Below are 22,975 nucleotides of genomic sequence, written 5' to 3' on the forward strand. Positions count from 1 at the left end.
TGAACAGTCTCCTAACTGCTTTCCATTTATTTCCTTTATCTTCAAATTTCTTTTCTATTCCTTTCTACTGTCCATCCTTATGCTCTGCTAATTCCTAAATAGCTTATCTTCCTGTCCTGAGTCTGTGTGTAAAACTTGAGGATCCATATTCGACCTTCTGGAGGAGCATTGCTTTGCAAATAAATGCTTGTCAGACATACCCACGCCTTTTTTTTTTTTTTTTAAACATTCCCACAATTACAGATGTTCTGAGAAGATCTATGCAAAAACAAAACGAGTCAGGGAAAGGGGAAGTTTAAGGAAACTAACACTTATTGAGAACTAACAAGGTGACAGGCACCATACAACATTCTGCACCACCCATTTACTTGCACAAGCCTGAAAGTTCACTGCATGGTTCCCATTTTACAGATGAAGAACTAAGTTTTGAAGGGGCTACGTACCTGGCTCCAAGTTAGACAGTTACTCAGTGCTCTCCCCATCCTCAAGCTACCTCCAGAGCAGAGGGAGAGTCCCCCATAAGAGGAAAGTAGGGACACTTCACACCTGTGCTGTCCCATGGCCCTCAGCCGTCAGGAGAAGAGTTCATATCTGTGTTCCGATGGGAGCTGATCAGAGATGCAGTAACATAAAACGCTCCCCACTTCTCTCCAGATAACTCAGGGGCTGGGGCAAGGGGCCAGGAAGAAAGGCAGGTGCAGGCTGCCAAAAAACTGTCTAATGAGCTCTCCCTCCAGAGCTGGTCATTAGAACCACGAAGAAAACCAACATGTAGGAGCCAAGAGACAGCTGAGAGCAGCCTGCCCCAACCGGCCCATCCCTCCCGAGTGCTGGAGGCCCAGCCACGTCTGAAAAGAGGCTCAATGTCAGGCAGCCGGGCAGGGAACCCCACAGAACCAGCACCATCCCTACAGGCAGGCTCCTCAAAAACGTGCCCAGAGACCCCTGCTCCTTCGCCCTCACATTTCTTTGGCAAGATTTAAGCAGAGGTTCAACATATTTCTTCACGAAAATAATTATTCAAAGCGTACCATGGTGGTTTCAAAAAGTACCTGTGTGACTTGGACACAGGCACGAGCAGGAATACTCAATGGTTAATCATTTTAATTTTGAAAAGTTAAAAACTTTTCAAAACATTTTTACAACGGGAGCAAATTCATTGCTGGGGTCAATACGAAAGAAATTTTATCTAGCACAGCTGGAATCTGACTTGGAGCTGGTCAGACAGCACTTCTGTAGACAGTCTGCAAGCAAGTCCCAGAACACATGCGAAAGAAAGAAGCTGAGACAAAGGAATGGAACAAGGCGAAAAGGTCGAAAACAAAAAGTCCACACTGGTGACACCTGCACCATGCCCCCAGATGAATGATGCAGACACTACAATGAAGTCTGGGTTTGTACTAAAATCCTCTGCAGTTAACTGTTCTAAAGTGATTTCACTCCACATACCAGAGAAGGCAGATACTGAAATGAGTAACAAAGAGCGTATGAAGGTGGAAAATGACCCAGACAGAGCCACTGAAGTAAGGCAAAGGGGCTGTGATCCCAGAAGGCAGCAAGAGCTTGGATGAGCTGGTATCCTGCACAGATCGGTGGTGAAGGAAAATTCGTACCAGGCCAGGTGCCCGCCAGCCCTGGGTTCCGGACCCAGCCCTGCATTTCATGGTCACGTGCACTCAGCACTTCAAAGGGGCGCAGGCTCCCCATCCTCTCAGCAGACTCACCCTCGCAATGGCCTCCGGGGGTCATGCGGTACCCGCTGTCGCAGTATTCACACCGGAAGGCCCCCACGGTATTGACGCAGTGCCCTTCCCCACAGACGTCTGGCCTCAGGCACTCATCAACATCTACGCAAAGCAGAAAACGTCGAGTTTTATTTCCCAAAACATAATTCCAAACCTCTCCCATCTCCCAGGTTAGTTCGATGTTAAGAATGAAGCAACTGATTCCTAACATCTATCATCTCTTTGATTTGTTCCAAAAAATTGAGTGGTTTTGATTTACTCGAATCCAAAAGAAACATTTAACGCCTCTGGTTTTTGCAGACATTTGATACTATTCATTCAAAACTGTTGGGGGGAAAAAATTCCATTTTTTAATCTTCCAGTATCTAGCAGATAACTATGTTGTAACAGGGGTTTCATAATAAATTTGGGGTTGTCTGAATAAGCCCTAGACTGATGGAACCTTAGGGGAGCTAGAAACCCGCATGTGGGAATTTATGCATCAGAAAGAACACTGTCATTACCTATGCAGTTAGTACCCTCCTCACTGGCCATGAACCCCGCTGGGCAAATACACAAGAAACTTCCCTCGGTGTTTTCACAGCGTCCCTGGGAGCAGAGGTGTTGGGCCTGAGCGCATTCATCAATATCTGTTAACAAAAAGACAGATAAAAGGATTAGTGTAGTCTAGCAGGAAATTCTCAGTCTCTCTGTTCATGAAATACCAGCACACCAACCCCTGTGTCCCACAAACCTTTATAAGTGAGGAAAACAGTAAAAGGAGACACGATCAGTCTTCCTGAATACCTGAAGGGCTGTTACTGGGAAAAGGGAATACACATACGGTGTACTGCTTTGAAAGCTCAAGCTACAACCCTGACATAGGTGTTTCAAAGAGAAAGATTTCAGGTCACCACAAAAGGACCTGCCTGATAACTGGAGTCATGTAAGCACTGGAATTCACTGTGCAACTCCCAGGCCAGCTCAGCAGAGACAGTCAGAAATGTTGGGACAGGCACTCTTTCACTGTGCACTTGGGTAAAGCGAGACTGAATCATCTCAACCGACTGCCCTTTTCAACTTTATGTGCTGGGGTTCTAAACATAATACATCTAATGTATACAGATTCAAGAGAAAGAGCCATGTTATGGAGCAGGTGGATGTTCCCCTCACACCTCACCCCGCATATATATGCAAAACAAAACGGCAAAAGTCACATCTGCATAATGGCATTTAGCATATTAAAGTGGGTTTAATTAGGTATATGCCTTTGTTGCTCTATATTTGCCTTATAACTCTTAGTGCTGAATTTTCTTTTTCTAAAAAAAAAGATATTAAATTTAGTGTTAACACATTAAAATGACTTACTTAACACTATTACACCCCTTTTTGAGATTCATTTTTTTCCCCAAAGAAGCATATATGAGATCCCTACTTCATAAATTCATTAATAGTTTTGTGTCAGCATATATTGATTTTCAATATAGAAATCCCTTTTAAAAATCAAATTTTATGAACTTAGATGAACATAATTCTTTACTGCAGAATATATTAATTTGTTTTGCTAGATATGTTTGTAGATAGCTATTTCTAGAACTCTTAATTTTATATTCTTTACCTGAAAAGCTTTGGGAAGTTATTCCACCTTTATGTAATTGTATTACACTTGGTAAGGTAGGTAGCATTGAACCAAGTGGTAAGAGCCTCCTAGGAGTTTACTGAACCTCTTTTTGAGTACCCTTAGCTCAGGGATAAAATTTTTAAAAAATTAAACACAATAACATTTTCCCCATAATAAAAAAATGTTCTTTATGTGCAAATATTTGATATTTAATAATCTCATCTACCAAAAGTGTCTCTTCTTACCAACACATTTCCTCTGTTGCTCACTGAACTTGTAGCCATCATAGCATATACAGGTATACCTCACCGGTAGGTTAATGCAGTGTCCTGCTCCACAGATATCAGGGTTCACGGTACATTCATTGATTTCTTTAAAAATAAAAAAATGTAGGGAAAAACAGATATAAACAAAGATTCCATTGCTACTTGCAAACCATTACTTGTGTTTCCTGATTACCTTATTGCCAGGTATGCAATTAGAAAACAAAATTTTTTACTCTAAAATCAAGTATAAATTCATTTGATTACCAATGATCATCATTCCATAATTGATCAGTTAGTCCCAGCCAAGGTCATGAATAATTCTTAATGAAACAACTTCTAAGATGAACTGGAGAAGGTGGAAATTCAGAAAGAGGCCATGTTAAAACGTTATAGTCAATTGTGAATTTCCAAGATGGCCCATCAATGAGTTTCTATCCACTCCAGTTCATTTTGAATGATGGACCAATCACATGATTTCTCCTGATAAGAAATAGATGGTAACTTTCTATTTGTTAGCAGGCCAAATTCAAGCTCCAAAAACTATATTCAACCTCCTTCCAAATTTCTCATTAATTCTCCAGAAAGATTTACCACTTCTAATCAAAGCAGAACTTCTGGATGCAACTTACTCTTCATTTGCCAATTTCAACAGGAGCATATTTTATTTACACTAGTACAGAATCTTCTTCCAAATCTTCTCTGCTCAATTCCTCCCTCACTCTCCTCCTGATTCCTGCATGAGACTGGCTTCTTCTATGAAGCCTGAGAAGATGAGCCCCGAGTCCTCACTCCACCCACAGACAAGGCCGTGGTCAAGGCAAGGTGAGAGGAGCTCCCAGTGGGTGAAGGCCATCACGGCGTGTTTTATTACCAAGAGGACCTGAGGGCTCAAAGGTGACCTGAGATGAATTACTCCAAGACAGTCTGTTGATTTCAATGATCTTTGTAAGAATGTATAATAGAATAGTGGGGGGCGGGGGGCACAGCTGGTGGTCAGAAGCCCAGCCTTGGAGGACAGTACAGGTACCAACCTCGCTGCCCTTTCTTAGCTCTGTAACAAAGAGCAAGTTACTTAAACAATCTAAGCCTCACTTTTCTGTCTGTGTAAATGAGAATTATCAGAGCACCAACTTCAGAGCGTGAAGTTCTAAAGAGTTAACCTAAATAATGCATGTAGCTCAATGCCTGGCACATTATATGTGCTCAATAAAAGTTAGCCATTATTGGGCTTCCCCGGTGGCGCAGTGGTTAAGAACCCGCCTACCAATGCAGGGGACACAGGTTCGAGCCCTGGTCCGGGAAGATCCTACATGCCGCGGAGTAACTAAGCCCGTGAGCCACAACTACGGAGCCCGCGTGCTGCAACTACTGAAGCCTGCGCACCTAGATCCTTTGCTCCGCAACAAGAGAAGCCACCACAATGAGCACCCACGGCAACGAAGAGTAGCCCCCACTCACTGCAACTAGAGAAAGCCCGCGCGCAGCAACGAAGACCCAACGCAGCCAAAAATAAAAAAATAAATAAAAAATTTTAAAAGTTAGCCATTATTACTGATTACTGTGGTTGTTCCTATTGAAGTCATTTAAGAATAGATAACAAAGAAACAGCACATTTATAATAACTACCTTGGGCTATTATCTCACTGTCATCACGTAGTAAACAACGCTTAAAACAGATGAGACCATGGATGAGCCCAAGTGGCCCAGTGGAGGAAGACGGGGCCTCAAGCATGACAAGCTAAATCACACCTTTGTTAGAGAAATCTATGGCTTGAAGGAAAAGAAAAACAGGCATGCTACTGTCACCAATAACCCACTGTGAATTCTGAAGAAAGATGTGAAAAACAGTGTTTTAACAAAAATTCCCTATGGAAATGACCTAAGTTGGGGTTGAGGTTGCTCTCCAAAACCCAAACCACATTCATTTTTCATCAAGTGTTATTCACTGTGCTGTGATTTTAAGACAACCGATGCAAGTCATTTGAAAAGTTGCTAGGCTTTATAAGGACGCATATGACTACAGAGCTGCAGTATTTTGCACCAAATCACTTGGATTATGAAAAAACCACACATTTACAAGTTACTTATACCTTTAGTGAGCCTATTTATGCTAATTCACTATCATAAAAATAGATTGCTTATAGTCAGTATAATATCAAATTACAGAAAAAATAGTCCAAAAGGCTAAAAAAACATGGGTGATTAACATGATTGCCCTGACTTAAGTGACTGATACTAACAACATAAAACAATGAATTATGATACATACGTAGCATAGATCATTATATAATCATTAACAGGATAGGATAATGCTTATTTGTTAAGAAAATATAGTTAGGTACAAATTATAATATAGGATATGATCTAAATTATTTTATACACAGAAAAGAAGACTGGAAGGAAATAAATCTTAAGTGTTACAATTATGGGGATTTGTATTGTCTATATTTTTCTGTATTTTTCAAAATTTCTACAATGAACAGGTATAATTACTTCTATAATCAGAAAAGTCTTTCTTAAAAAATTATTATTTTTATGTGCCACAAAAATCTGAAGGTAGAAAAGGTAATCTTCTCCAGGTTCTACTCCTAGACCCTCAGGTAAGCACTTCCTTCTCTGTTTCTAAGAATTCTTTAGTAGAATAGTGTGAGAAGCACATCTTTAACCAGCTATTCTTAATGTAGGTAGATGCCTTCTTTGAAAATTATTGGTATTTAGATTTCTTGATTTTCTTTGTAATTATTTCCATTATGTTCTTATCTGCCATTTTCTTAAAACAGAAAAGACATACTGATCAGATTTGCAAAAAGAAAAATTAGAAGATGACTTAATATACTAGGAACAAGAATTCAGAATTAAAAGGCTGTACATCTGGGGTTTTCAGGAAAGGCTTGATCAGTACTCATTGCCCCACCCCCAGCCCCACACATACCAATTTGTTGATTACCAAATATTTATTTGTCCTTTCAGGTATAGCTTTAGGATGGATTTTTTTACATGTGTGAACAAAAGTCTTCAAAAATATGTGATGCTTAATTCAGATGAGATACATTCCTATACCAGTGTGCCAATACTTAGATCTTTTCTTCTTAAGTCAGATCTAAGATAGGAGAAATGGTTAAGAATTTTAATTCCTTAGTCTTAAGAAATGAATAATAATAGCCTTTCCTTCCAGTCTAGTATCTTAAATGGAAGCTATGAGGTTGAAATAGTTATGAGGAAAGCTTGAGGTTTTTAGTTGATTACCTCAGATTAAGTATATAAAGATGCAGCTTGAAAATGTTGATCCCGGTTGGTACTAACGTATGTAAGAAAATGTTACTCTGACACCACTAGAGGGTACTAAGAGATACATCAAAGGAACGAAGGGACATTTACTAACGTATACTTGATTTCTACACTGTTTGCCCCATTTTTTTTTTAATATAGGAGTGATGAGTGTAACTCATCAGTTTGTCCTCAGAGATACCTTTTATCCATTTGCTAGGAGGATTCCACCCTTCTAAATTAAACAAAAAAAGAAAGCCATAACAACTTCGAAACACCTCTGCTTTCTCTTTACTACTCATCAAAAAATTTACCAGATTATAGTCAACAATACTGTATTATAAATTCCAGTGTTGCTAAGAGATTAAATCTTAATTGTTCTCAACACACGAAAAGGAGAAGTATGTGACATGATAAAGGTGTTAGCTAATGCTTTTGTAGGAATCACAGGGCAATATACGAATGTATCAAACCAACACACTGTATACCTTAAACTTATATAATGTTATGTCACCACGTCTCAAAAAAAAAAAATTGACCAATACTATTTTTAAGGTAAAAAGTAAATTACTGCTACTCCTATTTTAAAACTTTAAAAATATGTCTCCCACCACCTCTTCCCATGCTTTCCCTCCTTGTCTGTTACGCTTTCATTCTTCTTCTTTTTTTTTTGCGGTACGCGGGCCTCTCGCTGCTGTGGCCTCTCCTGTTGTGGAGCACAGGCTCCAGACACGCAGGCTCAGCGGCCATGGCTCACGGGCCCAGCCGCTGCGCAGCATGTGGGATCCTCCCAGACCGGGGCACGAACCTGTGTCCCCTGCACCGGCAGGTGGACTCTCATCCACTGCGCCGCCAGGGAAGCCCCGCTTTCATTCTTGATCACATATAAGTTATACAGAAAGCCAAGTCCTGAGGGTATTGTCTTAAAACTGAAAAAAAGCTGCTGGCTTTCTCTGTGTTTTGTGGGGCACAGACATTATGCTTTACATTTTTCTAAGAGGTCACTCACACATGGGCTTGTGAGCCTCTTCCCATGGAAAGGATCAGTTCAGGTCAAAACATACATTTCTCTGTACATGCTGATAGCGTCAACACAAGCACTGGGAATATGGCAAAGCCTCGCACAGGAAGCACTAATTACTGGCCTCCCGGGCACTCTGGTTAATGATAATGTCTTCTCTTCTAAAGCATGTTTGGTTTCCCAGAGATCAAGAGACTGCTCCCACTGGACTCTTCCAGGTATCCTCCTTCATTACACCTATCACATTTCCCCGGGTTTGCAGGACCGCCCTATGCTTTCCTACTACATGTGGCCCCTGAAACAGCTTCACCTGCACTGGGCCAAGGACCTTACTGTTTCTTTCCCGGGAGCCCGTTTAGAATTTGGAAGAAGAGCCATGACCAAAAGCCAGTGGAAAACCAAATGCTCTATTTATCCCGGCAAAAAGGCCAGTGGTGGATTTAAGAGTTTGGTGTCTTTATTTTTAAGAATTAAATGAAAAAGAGTTCTTGACAAAATATGAAAATGAGTATGCTGACCTATAGCTTTTTTCATCATGTGATTACTCAAAATAAATAAATAAACAGACCTGGAAATAGTAAAGCATGATGAGTTAACATGGAAAAAAGTTCACCTTCCATTAGCGTACATAGTTTATTGAGGCTGTCATGATACTGGTAATATGCTTCAGGGACAAAGGTTTTTATAAAGTGGTCATTTCTGAGTTCTGGAAAAGATCCAATGAGCAAAATAGTTGTTATAATGTTTGGGCCATGATGATTACAAAGGTTTACACAAAGCAGTCATTGAAAGTCAAAGAATAATTTCTGGCTGGTCTGCAAGGGCCATGGAGAAAGTTTAGGAAGAGCTGGAGGAAGGCATCAAATGTCAACTCATGGAAAGGTTTACAGAAATGCCCTGGCTTCCTAACTGCCCCACAAAGAGCATAAACTGTCCCACAACAACCGAAGCAGATGTTTCCACTTTGTAAATACTCGCCAGAGAAATAAAGGTTTGATTTTCCAACCTATCCTTGAGCTATTAAGATACTATGCTAAATCAAGAATTTATATGCTGAAATGTATCATTTATTTGGAAACAGTATACCAATAATATTGCAAACCACCAACTGAGCTGCTGAGAGTGGGAAGTATCACACTTATTCCCTGCAAATATGTGGCTCACTTTATAATTACTGCAAGTCAAAGTGAGTCTGATGAAATCTGCAAAGGCTACTTCCAATCTCACCATCATAAAGATATCATCGTCGAGCAATGTGGAGCTTATTTTGTTTATTTTAGGCACCTACTTATTATTCTATTCCTTTCTTCAATTTATGGATGAAACTAAGAGTGACAAACATCTACCTCCTTTGTGTTCTAGGGGAAACAAAACAAAACAAAACAAAAAAAACACTGCCTAATGTTTCAGAAGGAAATGATCAGATTGCTCCTTCAATCTACATGTTTGGCTCTCTTATCAAAACCAATGGGAACATCTATATTTTGATTTCAATTAAATTTGATACAAAACAGTCCTCTTGTTCTAGTGTAGATTACAGATCATGTAGTATGGCTCCAAAAATTGCAAGCCATTTAAATTCAAAGACTATCTACAATGTTCTCCGCATGGATTGTTTTAGAAAGATTCTTTTACTATATGAAGTCAGAGCACCTACAAATGCTGCATGAAAATAAAATTTCAATGTCACTTGTTTCCTGGAAGGAAATATTTGTGCTTCAAACATGTGATAGCAGATGTTAGCCCTGTATCTCTGCCAAACTCAAATTAAGCTGTCTTCTAACAACTTCATATAGCACAGCTACTTTCATTTCTTTCAATCAGCTCCGCAGTTCAGTTGAAGCTGAGTAACTGCTATTTATTATTCCTCACAGGCCTGCATTTAAATGATGAAACTACCTTTATCCAGCCAGACTTAACCTCTACAAAGCTAGTTTGCAAGAAGTCTGATGGTTGAAGTCAGCCATTGTTAAAAAGGCACAAAAGTATGTCTTCACATTGGAAAATGGAAACAGTGCTTGAAAGAACTTTTGCACTGACAGACTGCAATTTTTCTTTTTAATGCTGATATAAACAATGGGAAGATCCTCCCTGACCAAGATGGTATATAACATGTTTGTATGCCTTGCACTGCATAGCAGAGTCTCTCATAGATGGGATTAATAAAGTGGGTAGACATACATGTGACTTCAGAACAGAGAATAACAATTTTAGCCACAGCCATTAAAAAAAAAATCACTAGCATTTCACCGTATCACTAGAAATATTTAGAATAGCTAACATTTCTATAACACTTTACTCGGTATTTATAGTAAAACCAAAGAGCAGTTGCCCTGCATTCACGTGGGAAGACCATGGCTCTGGGTGCAGCTGCACCTTGAGGGTATCCCTGAAGCAGGTGAAAACACACTGCTGGGTCCATGATGCGACTCTGCACTACTTAGTCAACTGCATTTCACCTTGGGGCAGGGGTGCTTTTTAAAAACACTTTCTAGTCTGCTGTATCAGTTCAAGTATCTAAGAGAAATTACATCCACAATTTTGAGAAAATGGGTAAAAGTTTTTGGTTTTTGAAAACATATAAAAGCTGTATGTATTTAAGGTGTACAACTTGATATTTTAATATGTATACATTGTGAAATGATCACCACAGTCCCATTAATTAACACATCTAACCAAGCACATGTCTATTGGAAATGATGCATGTCATGTTTCTGAAGAGGTGAAATTCTAAGGGAGGCTGCAAACTCCTCTATTAGCTTCTCCTGCCAACCTCATTGCCAGCCTCATCCTGCAATGACATCAGGAACTTAAGCTGCTGTGATACATCTTAGTGATATTTTCTCTGATTATGATACTATATTTCCACACAAGAATATGTGGAATACACAAAAAATTCTAAAATGAAACAACACCCGAATGTCTCAGACCCCACTACAAAAAATAATCACTGCTAATACCTGGTGTATTTTCTTCTACCATTTTCTCAATGTACGTATGTCTTTTTTTTTATATTTATATTCAATCATATATTTATATTCTCCTTCAGGTTCTTTTCCATTATAGGTTATTACAAGATATTGAATATAGATCCCTGTGCTACACAGTAAATCCTTGTGTTTCTTTGTTTTTAAATTTTTATTGGAGTATAGCTGCTCTACAATGTTGTGTTAGTTTCTACTGTACAGCAAAGTGAATCAGCTATACATATTTGGTTTAATACACTGTATCCTTCATTTTTATATACTTCATCTTGTATTTAACAATATCTTGTGACCATTTTCTGAGAGATTTTAATAAAAATTCTTCAAAAATACTGTAATATTTGATGGTAGCATACTGTTTCAATGTAGATATAATTATCTATTTCCCTATAGTTAAATACTTAGGTTTTTTTTTTCTATTTCTCTATTATACATGGTGCTGTGGTAAGCGTCCATTCATATAAACCATTACAACAGTTTGCAGGGACATTATTTCCTTATACTAGTTATTTTAATATGGGATACTGACTTAAAAGTCTTGAAGATTTTTTAAAGTTCTTGACACATATTGCCAGTTTGTGCTTTCCAGAAAAGTTGAACTAGTTTACATTCCTCTCAGCTATGTGTGAGAGCCTCAATTTCACTCTAGTAAAAATTAAATACTAATTTGTTAAGAATAAAGAATTCTCATTTTAATTTGCATTTCTTTGACTACTCGTAAAGTTGAAATTTCCTATTACATATATGTTTCTTGGTACGTTATCTATGAATTACCTGATTACATTATTTCCATTTTTCTATCAGCATTTTTATTGCTGATGTATAAGACCTCACTATACATTAAGGATATTAACTTTTAGGCTGTTGGTTACAAATTATGATAAATCTTTATAATTTGTCACTAATGATTAAAATAATATATGTTTACTATAAAGAATTTTAAAATATATAAAAATATATTGGAGAGCATAAATGTTATCCATGATCCTATCAACTGGGGATGGTTAAACACTGTGATGAACTTTTTCTGTTTGTAAACATTTAAAAAATAAAATTGGAATCACTGTGTTCTATATTTCTTAATATTTTGCCATAAGCATCTCCTTACAACATTAAATACTTTTAAAACATTTATAGCTATGTGATATTCCGCTGCATATGTACCATAACTTGTTTAAACATATTCCTCCTTTAAACAGTATTTAGATTATTTCCAAATATTTGCTCTTATGACTAACTCTGCCATGAGCAATCTTGTGATAATGTGATACAGCTTTGACACTACATTTAAAATGAAGTTCATATCCACGTCTCCTCCACAGGCTCTGTGACATCAATACTGCACCTACCTGTTACTTGAGTAGGTGCAATGACTTGGCTGGCGCTTGATGTTGAAGCTTCGGGAGCTACTTCCACAGGCACAGGAGGTGATGTTTTTTCAATCACTACTATACGAGGAAGGAGGGAATAAAATGAAAATTAAAGGCTGTTATGTGCATTGAGATCCCATTTCAAAATGCAAGCATAATTTAATCTAACAACATACCACAGTAATTCTTGGATAGAGGAACAGCTATGGGTCCCTAAAGCTCATGGTATTAGCCTGTAGCCCTGGTTTCAACATTCAGCAAGAATATCTGAGAGCAATTTGGAAGCCAAGAAAAATGACCCTTCATCAAATGATGAACCTCAATAATGTTCTAATAATATATACTACTCCTGACCACAGAAAATAGTGAAAAAATTTTATCATTATAATACTAATAATATAGTAGTCTCCCCTTATCTGAGGGGGATATGTTCCAAGACCTCCCCAGTGGATGTCTGAAACCTCAGATAGTATCAAACCCTACATATACTATGTTTTTTCCTATACTAATGGGCAGGAAGCATATAGAGCGTGGATACTGGACAAAGGGATGATTCACGTCCCAGGCAGGATGGAGCAGCACGGCGCGACATTTCATCATGCTACTCAGAACAATGCACAATTTAAAATGTATGAATTGTTTACTTCTGGAATTTTCCATTTAGTATTTTTGGGCTGCAGCTGACCGCAGAAAGTGAAACCACGGATAAAGAAGGATTGACTGTACCATACTTACACTAACATTACATGAGTATATTAATATACATAAGTGTACTTCACATTTCACTTAGGAACTCTCCTGATTAAAGCTTTAAAACCAAAGACACAAAAAAATCCTCATCTTACTCTTTTATTCAGAGTACTCTTACGAACAGCACAAATCAACACAGGCTACCTGGAAACTGTGGATGCAGGTGAATAGTGGAAATGCCTGGAGAGAGCTGGGGCTGACTAGGCTCAAGTTTGGTTTTCTCTTGATCCAATGAAGGTATTTCCTAGATGGTTGTATTAAAAAGAAAAAAAGAAGAAAACAGAAAGTAGGAATTTTTAGTTTCCACATATCACTATTTTTATAAATTTTACTCTTAGAAAGGCAACAGATATCACAGGTACACAAAAACTTGGGCAATTGCTTGAAATTTAAAAAAATGAACCATTGCTGTGCTGCTACTATACTAAGCCCTTGAGTTTTCCCAGCAGTGCTGATATGTGCACACACCCTCACCCATTTCCCGGGGGGCCCAAAGCAAAAGGTCTCTTCAGATATTTTAAACGAATGCCTTGGCTTAAGGGCCCACATTTGGTCTGGAACAAGGCAAAACTGACCCCAGAGGAGAACTCCACCATCACCTCATTCACATGTGGCTTCTGCCCAAATAAAATGACCAGTCACACTTTGCAGATTAAGTAATGGATACAGGTGTGCCATAACAAAGAACACAATACATTAAAATACAGTAAGCCGGTCAGTCATTCCAGTAACTTTACAGCTCCACCTCTCAGAATACTGGTAGTCAAACAGCAACAGAAAAATAGGGACCTGGAGGAACACCTCACACATCCTGTTGACCAATCCTGTCCTCTGGGCCAGAAGCAAAGAAACAGACTGGCACCCAGGGCTCAGTTTCCAGTTACAGCTCCTTAGGGCTCCTGCAGACTGAACAATCGGGCTAGGTAAGGATCTGAGACCTCACTCACACCACTGTGGGCCCAGAGCGCTCACATCACCACTCCTGGTTAAAGCACTCCTTGCTTTAATCACTGTCATCTTCCAGAAAGCTCACTCCCCTGGCCTCTGTTTCCCTTATCACCTTATCACCTTTTCTGTTTTTGATAAAATAGATATCCTGCCTGAGTATGTCATCAAAGACCCAATTGTGTAGGCATGAGTGCTTATATGGTAACTCCATTTAGATATTCCACAAGTTCCTCAAACCCATCCCTTCCCCACAGCATCCAGGCTCTGATTCCACCTTCTTCATTTCTATTAACGCCACAGTCATTAACCTGTCCAGGTTTAAAGTCACTTTTTAGTACCCCCTCCTTCATTCCTCATTCCAAGCCCTGCTCATTTCCACTATTCCTTATATTTGTTCATCTTTTTCCACATCCACAGCCCCCATTGCCCTCGTGTGCACTCGCTCTCTCATTCTGTTTCCTGTGGTCATCTAATCGACCTCTCAAGCTTCCTCTTTCTCCCCATCTCAGTTAAACCTGCTGTGATGCGTCTTCTAGAAACATTGAGCACTTATTACTTTTTCCCACATTTCCCCCTTTTTTTCACAAGAGTATGAACTACATATAAAAAAATCATACATCAGATTGTACAGTCTAGAAATAAAAGAAGATTCAAATTCAGTAATAAAGGTAAGAGCAATACTTGCTCTAACATTTAAGAAAGACCTTGGACTCCCAAAAGGTCCTGGGCTCAATTATCCTTTTCTGTTTGCAGAGACGCAGTAGCCAGGGCTACTGCTGCGACTGGCTGGGCAATTCCATGGAGTTGCATCTTTGCAAGTTTCTTCTGTTCACATTCTGTGACCAAACGGTTCAACTCTGCTGCACTGTATCCAGTAAGAGTCTTCAAGTCACAGACAAACTTGTACACGAATCTCTTGCCTTGAACTTTACAAATCATGTCCCCATCATAATAATACCTTAATGCACGACTAAGTTTCTCATAGTTCATTGTAGGTTTATTTTTACGTTGTCCCCATTTTTGTGCAACCAGTTCGGGCTGATTTAGCTTAAATTCTCCTTCATCGCCAACCCAAGGAATGTAGTCTCGAGCATCCTTGTCAGTAAGAAGTTCTAGCAAAAAGTGCCACAGTTGGATTTGGCCGTCGCTTCCTGTTCTGTTCCCAGGTGAACTTCTATCTTCTCCTGAAATCCTTGGAGCTCTTTGTACTTTAGCTGCCTTTGCACTACTATTTATAGCTTTAATGGCTGTTGGTGTAGCAGACTGCACTGATGCTGGAATAATTTGCACAGGTTGATCAACTGTAGCTATCTCATTCATCTGTTGTTCTTGGCTTGCCAATACATATTCTCGAAGAAGTTCCAGATGACTCCAGAGAATTTCTTCCCGAGGAACCCGCTGAAAAAAATCTTCTTGGTTGAGACGAGAGTTCTCTTCCGGAAATATTCAGCATAGTGAGGTCTATATCGGTCATGCTGACTGAATTCCTTCATTACCCAAACCCCCCAATGCAGGACTTGGTCTGTGCACCACTGTATGGGATCACAGGGTACCCCAAGACGTTCTTGCTTTTTCCTATAACCTTCCAGAGCAGCAGCCCATCTCTTCACTTGTTCTGAGGTTTCATCTGAAATGGTTGTAATGTGTTTTGTGCCATCGAGAGTTATCACTTAAGTTTCCTCAACAAGATGTGCTTCTGCTTCGGCATGGCGGGCATCTGGATCAATAACTACTTCAACTGTTTCCGCAGGTTTAACAATTTCCAGGATGTTTAGCTTTGGTTCAATTCCTTGGTAAGAAATTACCTGTACACTAAGCTGTACAGGTCCATCTGTCTTTACTCCTTGGTCAAATAAACTTCGTCCTGGATCCAGCTGGATATCTTGCAGGCAAATTTCACGAGCATCCAAAGAACACTGCAGTCTTGGTTCTAGTAGTTTCTTTAAATTGCCTATTGGCTCATTGATGTCTATGGCCTGGCTTACACATTCAGCTGGAGTGTAGGTTTGTTCAACAATGCTTTCTTCTGTGCACTCTGGTTTCTCTGTTCCATCAATCTCAATTTCTATCAGCTCCTCTGCTTCTCTTTTCGTCATGATTGAAGTATTTCAAAAGCTGACCCCTCCACTTCCTCCTCCTGCTTGGCTTCTGTCTCACCTAGAGCCGTCCGGTCGCCGACTGTCTCCGAGACGCTTCCTGTCCGGTGAGTCTCCCCCTCTTCTTAAGAATACAGACTAGCTTTTCTATTATCTATTAAAAGATGACCCCAGTCAGTCTCAACTGCAGCCCACCCCCTGCAGCCCATGGTCAATGCTAGCAAGGAGCAGACCATGACCAGATGTGAGTCCACTCCCGCAGCTTACAGACAGAATTCCACACCTGCCCCTCGACTCCCCGCCCCCAGCAGCATGGGGCGGCCGACTTCCTACTTCCTAACCAATGTCACTTCTCCACTTGACAAGTACGGTCCAGTTGAGGAGGAGGGTATTTCCCCACCGACTGCAACTGCAGTTTGGTGTTCCAAGCCTTCCAAAGCAGCGTCCCCCGCCCCCCACCAAGTTCTCTTTCTGACGGAGTCTCCCCTGCTCCCCTAACTGACCTCTTGCTGTCCCCTCCCTCCACTGCACCTATGCGCACGTAATTTCCCATCAAGGGACCACCCTGCTTTCTCTTCATCAACGTTTAATATCGTGAGACCTCTGCAAAAAGTCAAGACCGCAAAGCCTATGGCTGCATTTTCCCCACTGCCTCCTCTCCATATAAACTGCAGGAAAAGTACACAAGCAAATTCTCAGGCCCTCTTTCAGATCCTTTATGAGGGTTACCATAAACTCAATCATAAACAGAGGAGAACAAAATCAGATACGATGAGGTTGTCAGGGAGCTGGCTGGCCCACTCATGGGCTAAAGGATTCCTCCCACTCATCACCCAGAACGAAATTCAAAATCAACAAAATTGCAAACTACTGTACATCACTGATCTTTGGAAATGCTACCCAAGAGCTGCAAATATGTATGTAAAATATGCATATCTGTTGTACTTCTTTTGGGGTCAATATAATGTAACATTTTTCCTTATTGGATGCTATCAGTCTAAAATCGTTCCTTTTTTCTGGATTCTTTCAGCACTTTTAACACTTATGTTATTCTATCCCCCTATTTATAAGCTAAAGAGTTAAAAAACTACTTATAATAATTCACATATGTATATGACCCATCTAAATCCTAATAATTACTGCATTCTTGCCAACTGAATGAACACTACACAAATGTATAAACATTTAATAATTACCTAATTTTCATGTTACCAATAAAGAAATATTCAATAGTACATAAATAGGACAGAGCTCCAGCAAATGCCAGTATTTTCTACTGATAAATCTCACAATTCATAGCCTTTTTCTGGTGCCAAAAAAAGATTAAAATTTCTCTAAAAGTTTAAAGAAGCAATATCCCAGCATTTGATTATAAATTTCAAGGGTAAGCTCTGCTCCTACTCCAATTTAACTCAAACATGCACGTCAAATATTAGCTGAACTAAGAAGTACATCACTCAGTATATATATGCACTCTGAGAATACACAATTACATAAACATGCCAGAACCTTTCTTTCCATAGATGGTCCAGGCCATGAACTGACTCCTTGAATTTCATTTAAGCCCCTGATTCTCATCAGTCCTATCGTTTTTTTCTCCCTAGATTTAAGTTCCATGAGAACAAGGAGTTTTGTCTGATTTGTTCTCTACTGTTTTCCTAACATTCAGAGTAGTGCCAGTTATACAGTAGGTGCTCAATAAATATTTACTGAATGAATGAATGCTATATTTCCTTAAACCAAATAATACATAATAGACATGTTACTGTATTTAAGTCTTAAAAAATCACACATAATCTAGAAGAAAGTCATTTTGAAGGTAACAAAAGATGATTTGCAAACGAATAAATTACCTTCTCAGGAGGTACAGTTGCCACTAAAATCAAAAAAGAAAGAAGGACATTAGTACAACTTAAGACAGTCCACTACATAATATTTCATTTTCTAAAAAGCAACAAAAGTTCAGTATGTCTCCAACAGGATTAAGAATCAAACTAAATCAAATGCAGAATTATGGTCATCTACCATTTTGGAGAATTTTACACGACTGACAGGGGAAAAGTATCTGTGCTATGTCATTCCTCAATTACAGGAGATCAGGTAGCAGATGTGATGAAGTTCTTTCCAACTCACTTGCTAACTAAAAAAGTTAAAGGAGGCAACACTTCCTGGTACATTGTTTCATGCCTAATCTCAATTTTGTAGAACCTCCCACACCTTGGAAAACAAACATATTCATTATACTTATCCTTAACATAATAAATAATGTTTGAAATGCTCTCTGATGTCACTGTTAAAAGAGAACGCCCTATTTCAATAAGAGACCAAAGAAAGGGTGCTGCATTCTTAGTGCGTAGTGATCTTTAATGAAGCCCTGTGAGCATTTTCAGGAAGATATGCTAACAAGATCATGAAAAAAATCACAAGCCAGCAAGATCCAATGAGAGATTAGCATCAGTATGTTGAACAAATCACAGGTTACACCATCATCGACATTATTATAGGGTGGTGGCAGGAGTGATTATGCCTTTCTATTTTGAAACACTTTTCAAAAATCAGTATGTAGAATTAGTCCTTAAGCCTTAGATCAATAATCCCAGGGATTTTTCTCATGAGTCAACGTCTCTATAAACATTAGTATAAAAGGTAGATGCATTAACTTGTAAAACCAATCAGGGCACCAGATTGTTACCACTGCTGCAATGTTCTTGTGGTTAGAAAAAGTCAACTAACCTTCTATCCTGTCTAACCCACCACCAAGAAACTCTTGAGGCAGAATCTGGACCACAGCCCATTTCCTCCCGCTTGTGCCAAGACGGAGAAGGTGCAAACATCTGGCCAAGTGCACAGGAGCAAACTGGCCAGCACTGTCAATTCTAGGTGAGGTCCTACCTCGTCTGCCTAACCAAGGAGAAATGCAGCAAGTGAGAGAGGGGAATAAAATAGGCTAGAACACACAGAGGTTCAGAGTCCTGAAAAGAGACCTCTCTTCCTTGCCAAGCTCCCAGCGCCTCACTAACCTGGGCACCTTCTCCCCTCACAAAACCCATAAATGGACACCCTGAATTCTGACCTAAGAATCAGGTGTGAAAGGCCAACAGGAGCTTTATTAAAGCCAATACCTATTCCACACAAAGCTTTTTGTTCCTCCCATCTGGGGTGAGCACTTTTGTGGTGACAAAGATATTCAAAGTATTGGACATGCTGGTTTCTATGGAGAGACGGAGATAGATAATCCCTCTTTCCGAACCAGAGAGTCAAAGCCCCTTGTCTCTAGTCTCCCTCTGGAGTAGCCGGCCTTAACCACTTCCTCGGAAAAATGTGCTCTTTGGTCATATCACATACTCTTTGTATGACATCCGCAAGTCAGTTGCTCTAAGTCTTGGTTTCTCAAAATGTAAATTAAAAGACTTCACTAGGTGATCTCCAAGATCTCTTTCATTGATCCTGTCTTTCTTCACTTTGCTTCCCCTTATCCCTGACTGCCTGTGAGACTCTATTTCACGGACGCTCAGTTGACGCTTTAACTTTTTAAAGTCTATGGATTCCAATTTTTAAAGTAAATACGTATTTATTAAATGGCCCTGTAGACACAGAAATGAATTCAGGCTACTCCCTGAAAAATGTGAATCACTCTCCAGGAATAAACACCAAGAAAAAGTAGCTCCCAAACACAAGACACTGTCCTGAGATGACCATGGAATACTGCCACCTGCTAGGTACATACTACTCCGCAGCAGTGGTTCTCAATCAGGGGTAATTCTGCCCTCAGCGGACACTTAGTGATACTTGGACACCTTTTTGGTTGTAGCAACTGGGAGGGGGAGGGTGCCACTGGCTTCTAGGGGTTAGAGGCCAAGGATGTTGCTAAACATACTACAATGCACAGAGCAGCTCCTCACATCAAAGAACTATCCACCCCAAATGGTCAATAGTGCCGAGGCTGAAAACCCCTGTTCTAGAGGTTATAAGCAGGGAAACCAAAGCAAAGACCCACAGACAGATGGCTAGGTCCGCGATCCATTTCCACTCTCACCTTCTGGCTCCGCCGCTCCTGGCCCCTGTTCCCGGGAGAAGGTCAGGGCCTCCACTGGCTCTTCCTTGGCTGGGAGAGGTGGAGGATGAGTACTTTTAGCAACAGGTTGAGTGTTCTTTGGCTTGACAAATACAGGTCCTTTACCTACATGGTGATGGATTGGCCTGCGTCTATGAACGCCAGATACCGTATAACCCATTCCACCAGGACAGATTTCCTTAAAAGCAGCTAGATTTGGGATGGGAAAATATTCCTTTTAAAAATCTAAAAGTGCAAACTTATACAGAGGAAAACAGCATGATGAATATCTCTTAATAAATCATCACTAATATAGTTACATTTAAAAACTTCAAAAACAGATGCAAAATGCTTGAATTTCTGTCAAACTTGCATATTTACAGAAAAAACCCAACCCTTTCTTTTACTAAACATTTCTCCATCTGTTAATTCCTTATCCTACCCAATCAGAATTTTATATATATATATAGCATATATAGCATATAGAGAGCACATATTTTATATATATTAACATATGTCAGCTACAAATTAGGAGATAGCATACATATATTTTCTATTTAATATTCTATATCATATCATGTATTACACACACAAAATATATGTAATACATTAGATTTTTAGGTACAGAACATACTATATATATTATATATATCTCAGGGGGAGTGTAATATCAGCAAAAATCAGACTGTTCCCTCTTGCTTTGGTCTAATTTCACTAGTTATTAACCAGGAACTCAGTAACATCTAAGTTAAATGACTAGCAAGAAGGTTGAAAAAGAAATCACTATTGAGGGAAATGAGGTGCTGAAATCATCCTAATTTGTTTCCAGTTGAAGAAACCAAAGGACTCAGCCAGGATGGAGGTTGTCAGCAGATACGGGGAGGCTGGTTAAGAAGGATTGAAACAGGGCAAGTGGCTTTGAAGAGAGATTCTCAGGATGGTGAAAAGGAATCCAGCGAAATACACATGCTAAAGAGATGACGGGTAGAAATAAAGGAAAAAAGGACACACCAAGTTAGAATGTAGGTATTTTCAAGGAGAGGGATGACAAGTGAGCAAAAGCCTGACCATGACCAACTGGTCGAATTATCCTGAGGGCTAGGAAATATTCTATGCACTGGAACTGCTGTTCCCACCAGGAAGGTGGTTTTGTATACTTTAAAAAAAAAAAGGTTGACTGGGGACCTGTGATTTGCTAGCCTCCATCGCATAATCGCCAGGAATGAGTCAAGGGGAAAGACAAGAGAGGCAAGGCAGTGTGTGGCCCGAGGAGGAACGATCCACCTTAAACCCTTTGGTGTCAGCGCTGGAGGCAAGTTACCAAATGCAGACACCAAGGAGCTCATGGTCCACGTTTTTATTTCTACTTTTAAAACTGAAAGTAAAATAAGTCACTTTTCACTTCCACTGAACAAGAGATCTCCTCTTGATGTTCTGGACCTAAAATTAGCTCTCGGTAAAAATAAAACCCCCAAATACTCCTTAAAACATGCTAAAATTTGTTTTTCTAAGGATCACACATTAAATGGTAGAACCTCATTTTTATGTTTAACCATGAAATACAATTTTCATGTGGAAGAATAGATGTTTCTAGCAAAAATGTTTTTCTATCAAATATTTGAAGCATGAATGAACTACACATTACTCTTATGAAAATCACCATACATCCAAAAACTGGTTAAGTGCCAAAATTTTATCTTTATATTATTTTCAAACTTAGTTACTGCACTTTATGGAAAAGTCTTCTGCTGTTACCATCTTGATTTATGCTTCATGTAAGGGTTACAAAAGCTATCAAAATTGAACTTAAAGTGGGTCTGTGAATTATCAAGATCATGAATTTAACTGATTATTACTTTTTAATACTGAGAGAATCAGATCCCACAGGAGGATACTAGGGCCTTCTGGAGATGTGTCAAGTTACCCAGTAAACCAAACTACCATCAACATTATACCGTCTCTGCTTTACCAGTTCTTTCTGATCCTAGCCATCAACAAACATGGCTCACGATAGTTAAATTTATATTTAAAACTTGTCTGCAACAGTGCAAGTTATAGGCTTAAGACATTAAATGGCCCTGTGGGAGTTAATACACTTCCCTATGTGGGAAGCACCTTATGGAACAAGAAACTGAGTAGACTTTTTTTATGCCTACCCCATGCCAGTGAAATTGGGGCCGCTCCTTTTTTGACAATATCAGGCCCGGTATTTGCAGGTATATCTCTTTCTCTTCTCTTTAACTCTACTTGACCCTGCTTGAGAAGTTGGTGACTCCCTGGTATAATCAAGGCACTTAGATAAATTTAGGCTTTCACGGCTTTAGGCCATTATGTACTCAACTGAAGGATAAAGAATCATCACTTCTTAATATTCAGCCCCCACCCAGAAGTTCATGGGAGCTTTGGCAGGATCTGCCCTTGAGTTATTAATCTTCATAGCATAAATTCAATCAATTATATTCATAGTGAATATAATTTTCTCCATTTCCAACTGGAGAAATCAAGCACAATGTTCTTAACAGGACCTGAGAGGCACCTGTTCAATACATGAGTGAAAGAGTTAACCTGCACCAGGTCTAGTCGCTGTGCAGGCGGTGAGCAATCATCAGGAAAGTGCAAGTCCAACAGGGCCTTCTGGTCTCTCCACACTTTCAAACAACAGACTTAGGGCCCTAGAAGCTAGGGATAAAACGCAATGGCTTTTCTTAACATCCAAAAGGAAGTCTAATGTTACATACAAATGGGGAAAGCTCTTTGCATGTAATTTTTCCCACTGACTCAACCTCGTATGGTCATGGTTTTTACAAAAGGGATAAAAACACATCGCATTATTAATAACTAATTTTAAAGTCAGAAACCACAAATAACCCAAGC

At 39.5% G+C, this 22,975-nt stretch overlaps 1 protein-coding gene and 1 pseudogene across 17 annotated transcripts in view; both read right to left on the bottom strand.

The window, feature by feature from the left end:
- LTBP1 (latent transforming growth factor beta binding protein 1) overlaps nucleotides 1–22,975 on the bottom strand; it is a 425,591-nt gene that overhangs the window by 121,919 nt on the left and 280,697 nt on the right. For 7 of the 17 annotated variants that reach the window (XM_089922380.1, XM_089922381.1, XM_089922382.1 and 4 more), the window contains 7 exons: nucleotides 20,084–20,311; nucleotides 17,901–17,923; nucleotides 13,148–13,247; nucleotides 12,233–12,331; nucleotides 3,591–3,716; nucleotides 2,249–2,374; nucleotides 1,725–1,847 (listed from right to left, as the gene is read on the bottom strand). In XM_089922380.1, the coding sequence (XP_089778506.1) occupies nucleotides 1,725–1,847; nucleotides 2,249–2,374; nucleotides 3,591–3,716; nucleotides 12,233–12,331; nucleotides 13,148–13,247; nucleotides 17,901–17,923; nucleotides 20,084–20,311 (825 nt within the window). The remainder of the gene's footprint in view (nucleotides 1–1,724; nucleotides 1,848–2,248; nucleotides 2,375–3,590; nucleotides 3,717–12,232; nucleotides 12,332–13,147; nucleotides 13,248–17,900; nucleotides 17,924–20,083; nucleotides 20,312–22,975) is intronic. The other 10 variants (XM_022574111.2, XM_089922390.1, XM_089922387.1 and 7 more) reach the window with 3 other exon arrangements.
- LOC111174897 (GA-binding protein alpha chain pseudogene) lies at nucleotides 13,254–17,894 on the bottom strand (annotated as a pseudogene).

Source organism: Delphinapterus leucas, chromosome 13 (assembly GCF_059928025.1).
Source record: "Delphinapterus leucas isolate spDelLeu-1000000601 "Yukka" chromosome 13, BTC_Dleu_Yukka2, whole genome shotgun sequence".
Taxonomy (NCBI): domain Eukaryota; kingdom Metazoa; phylum Chordata; class Mammalia; order Artiodactyla; family Monodontidae; genus Delphinapterus; species Delphinapterus leucas.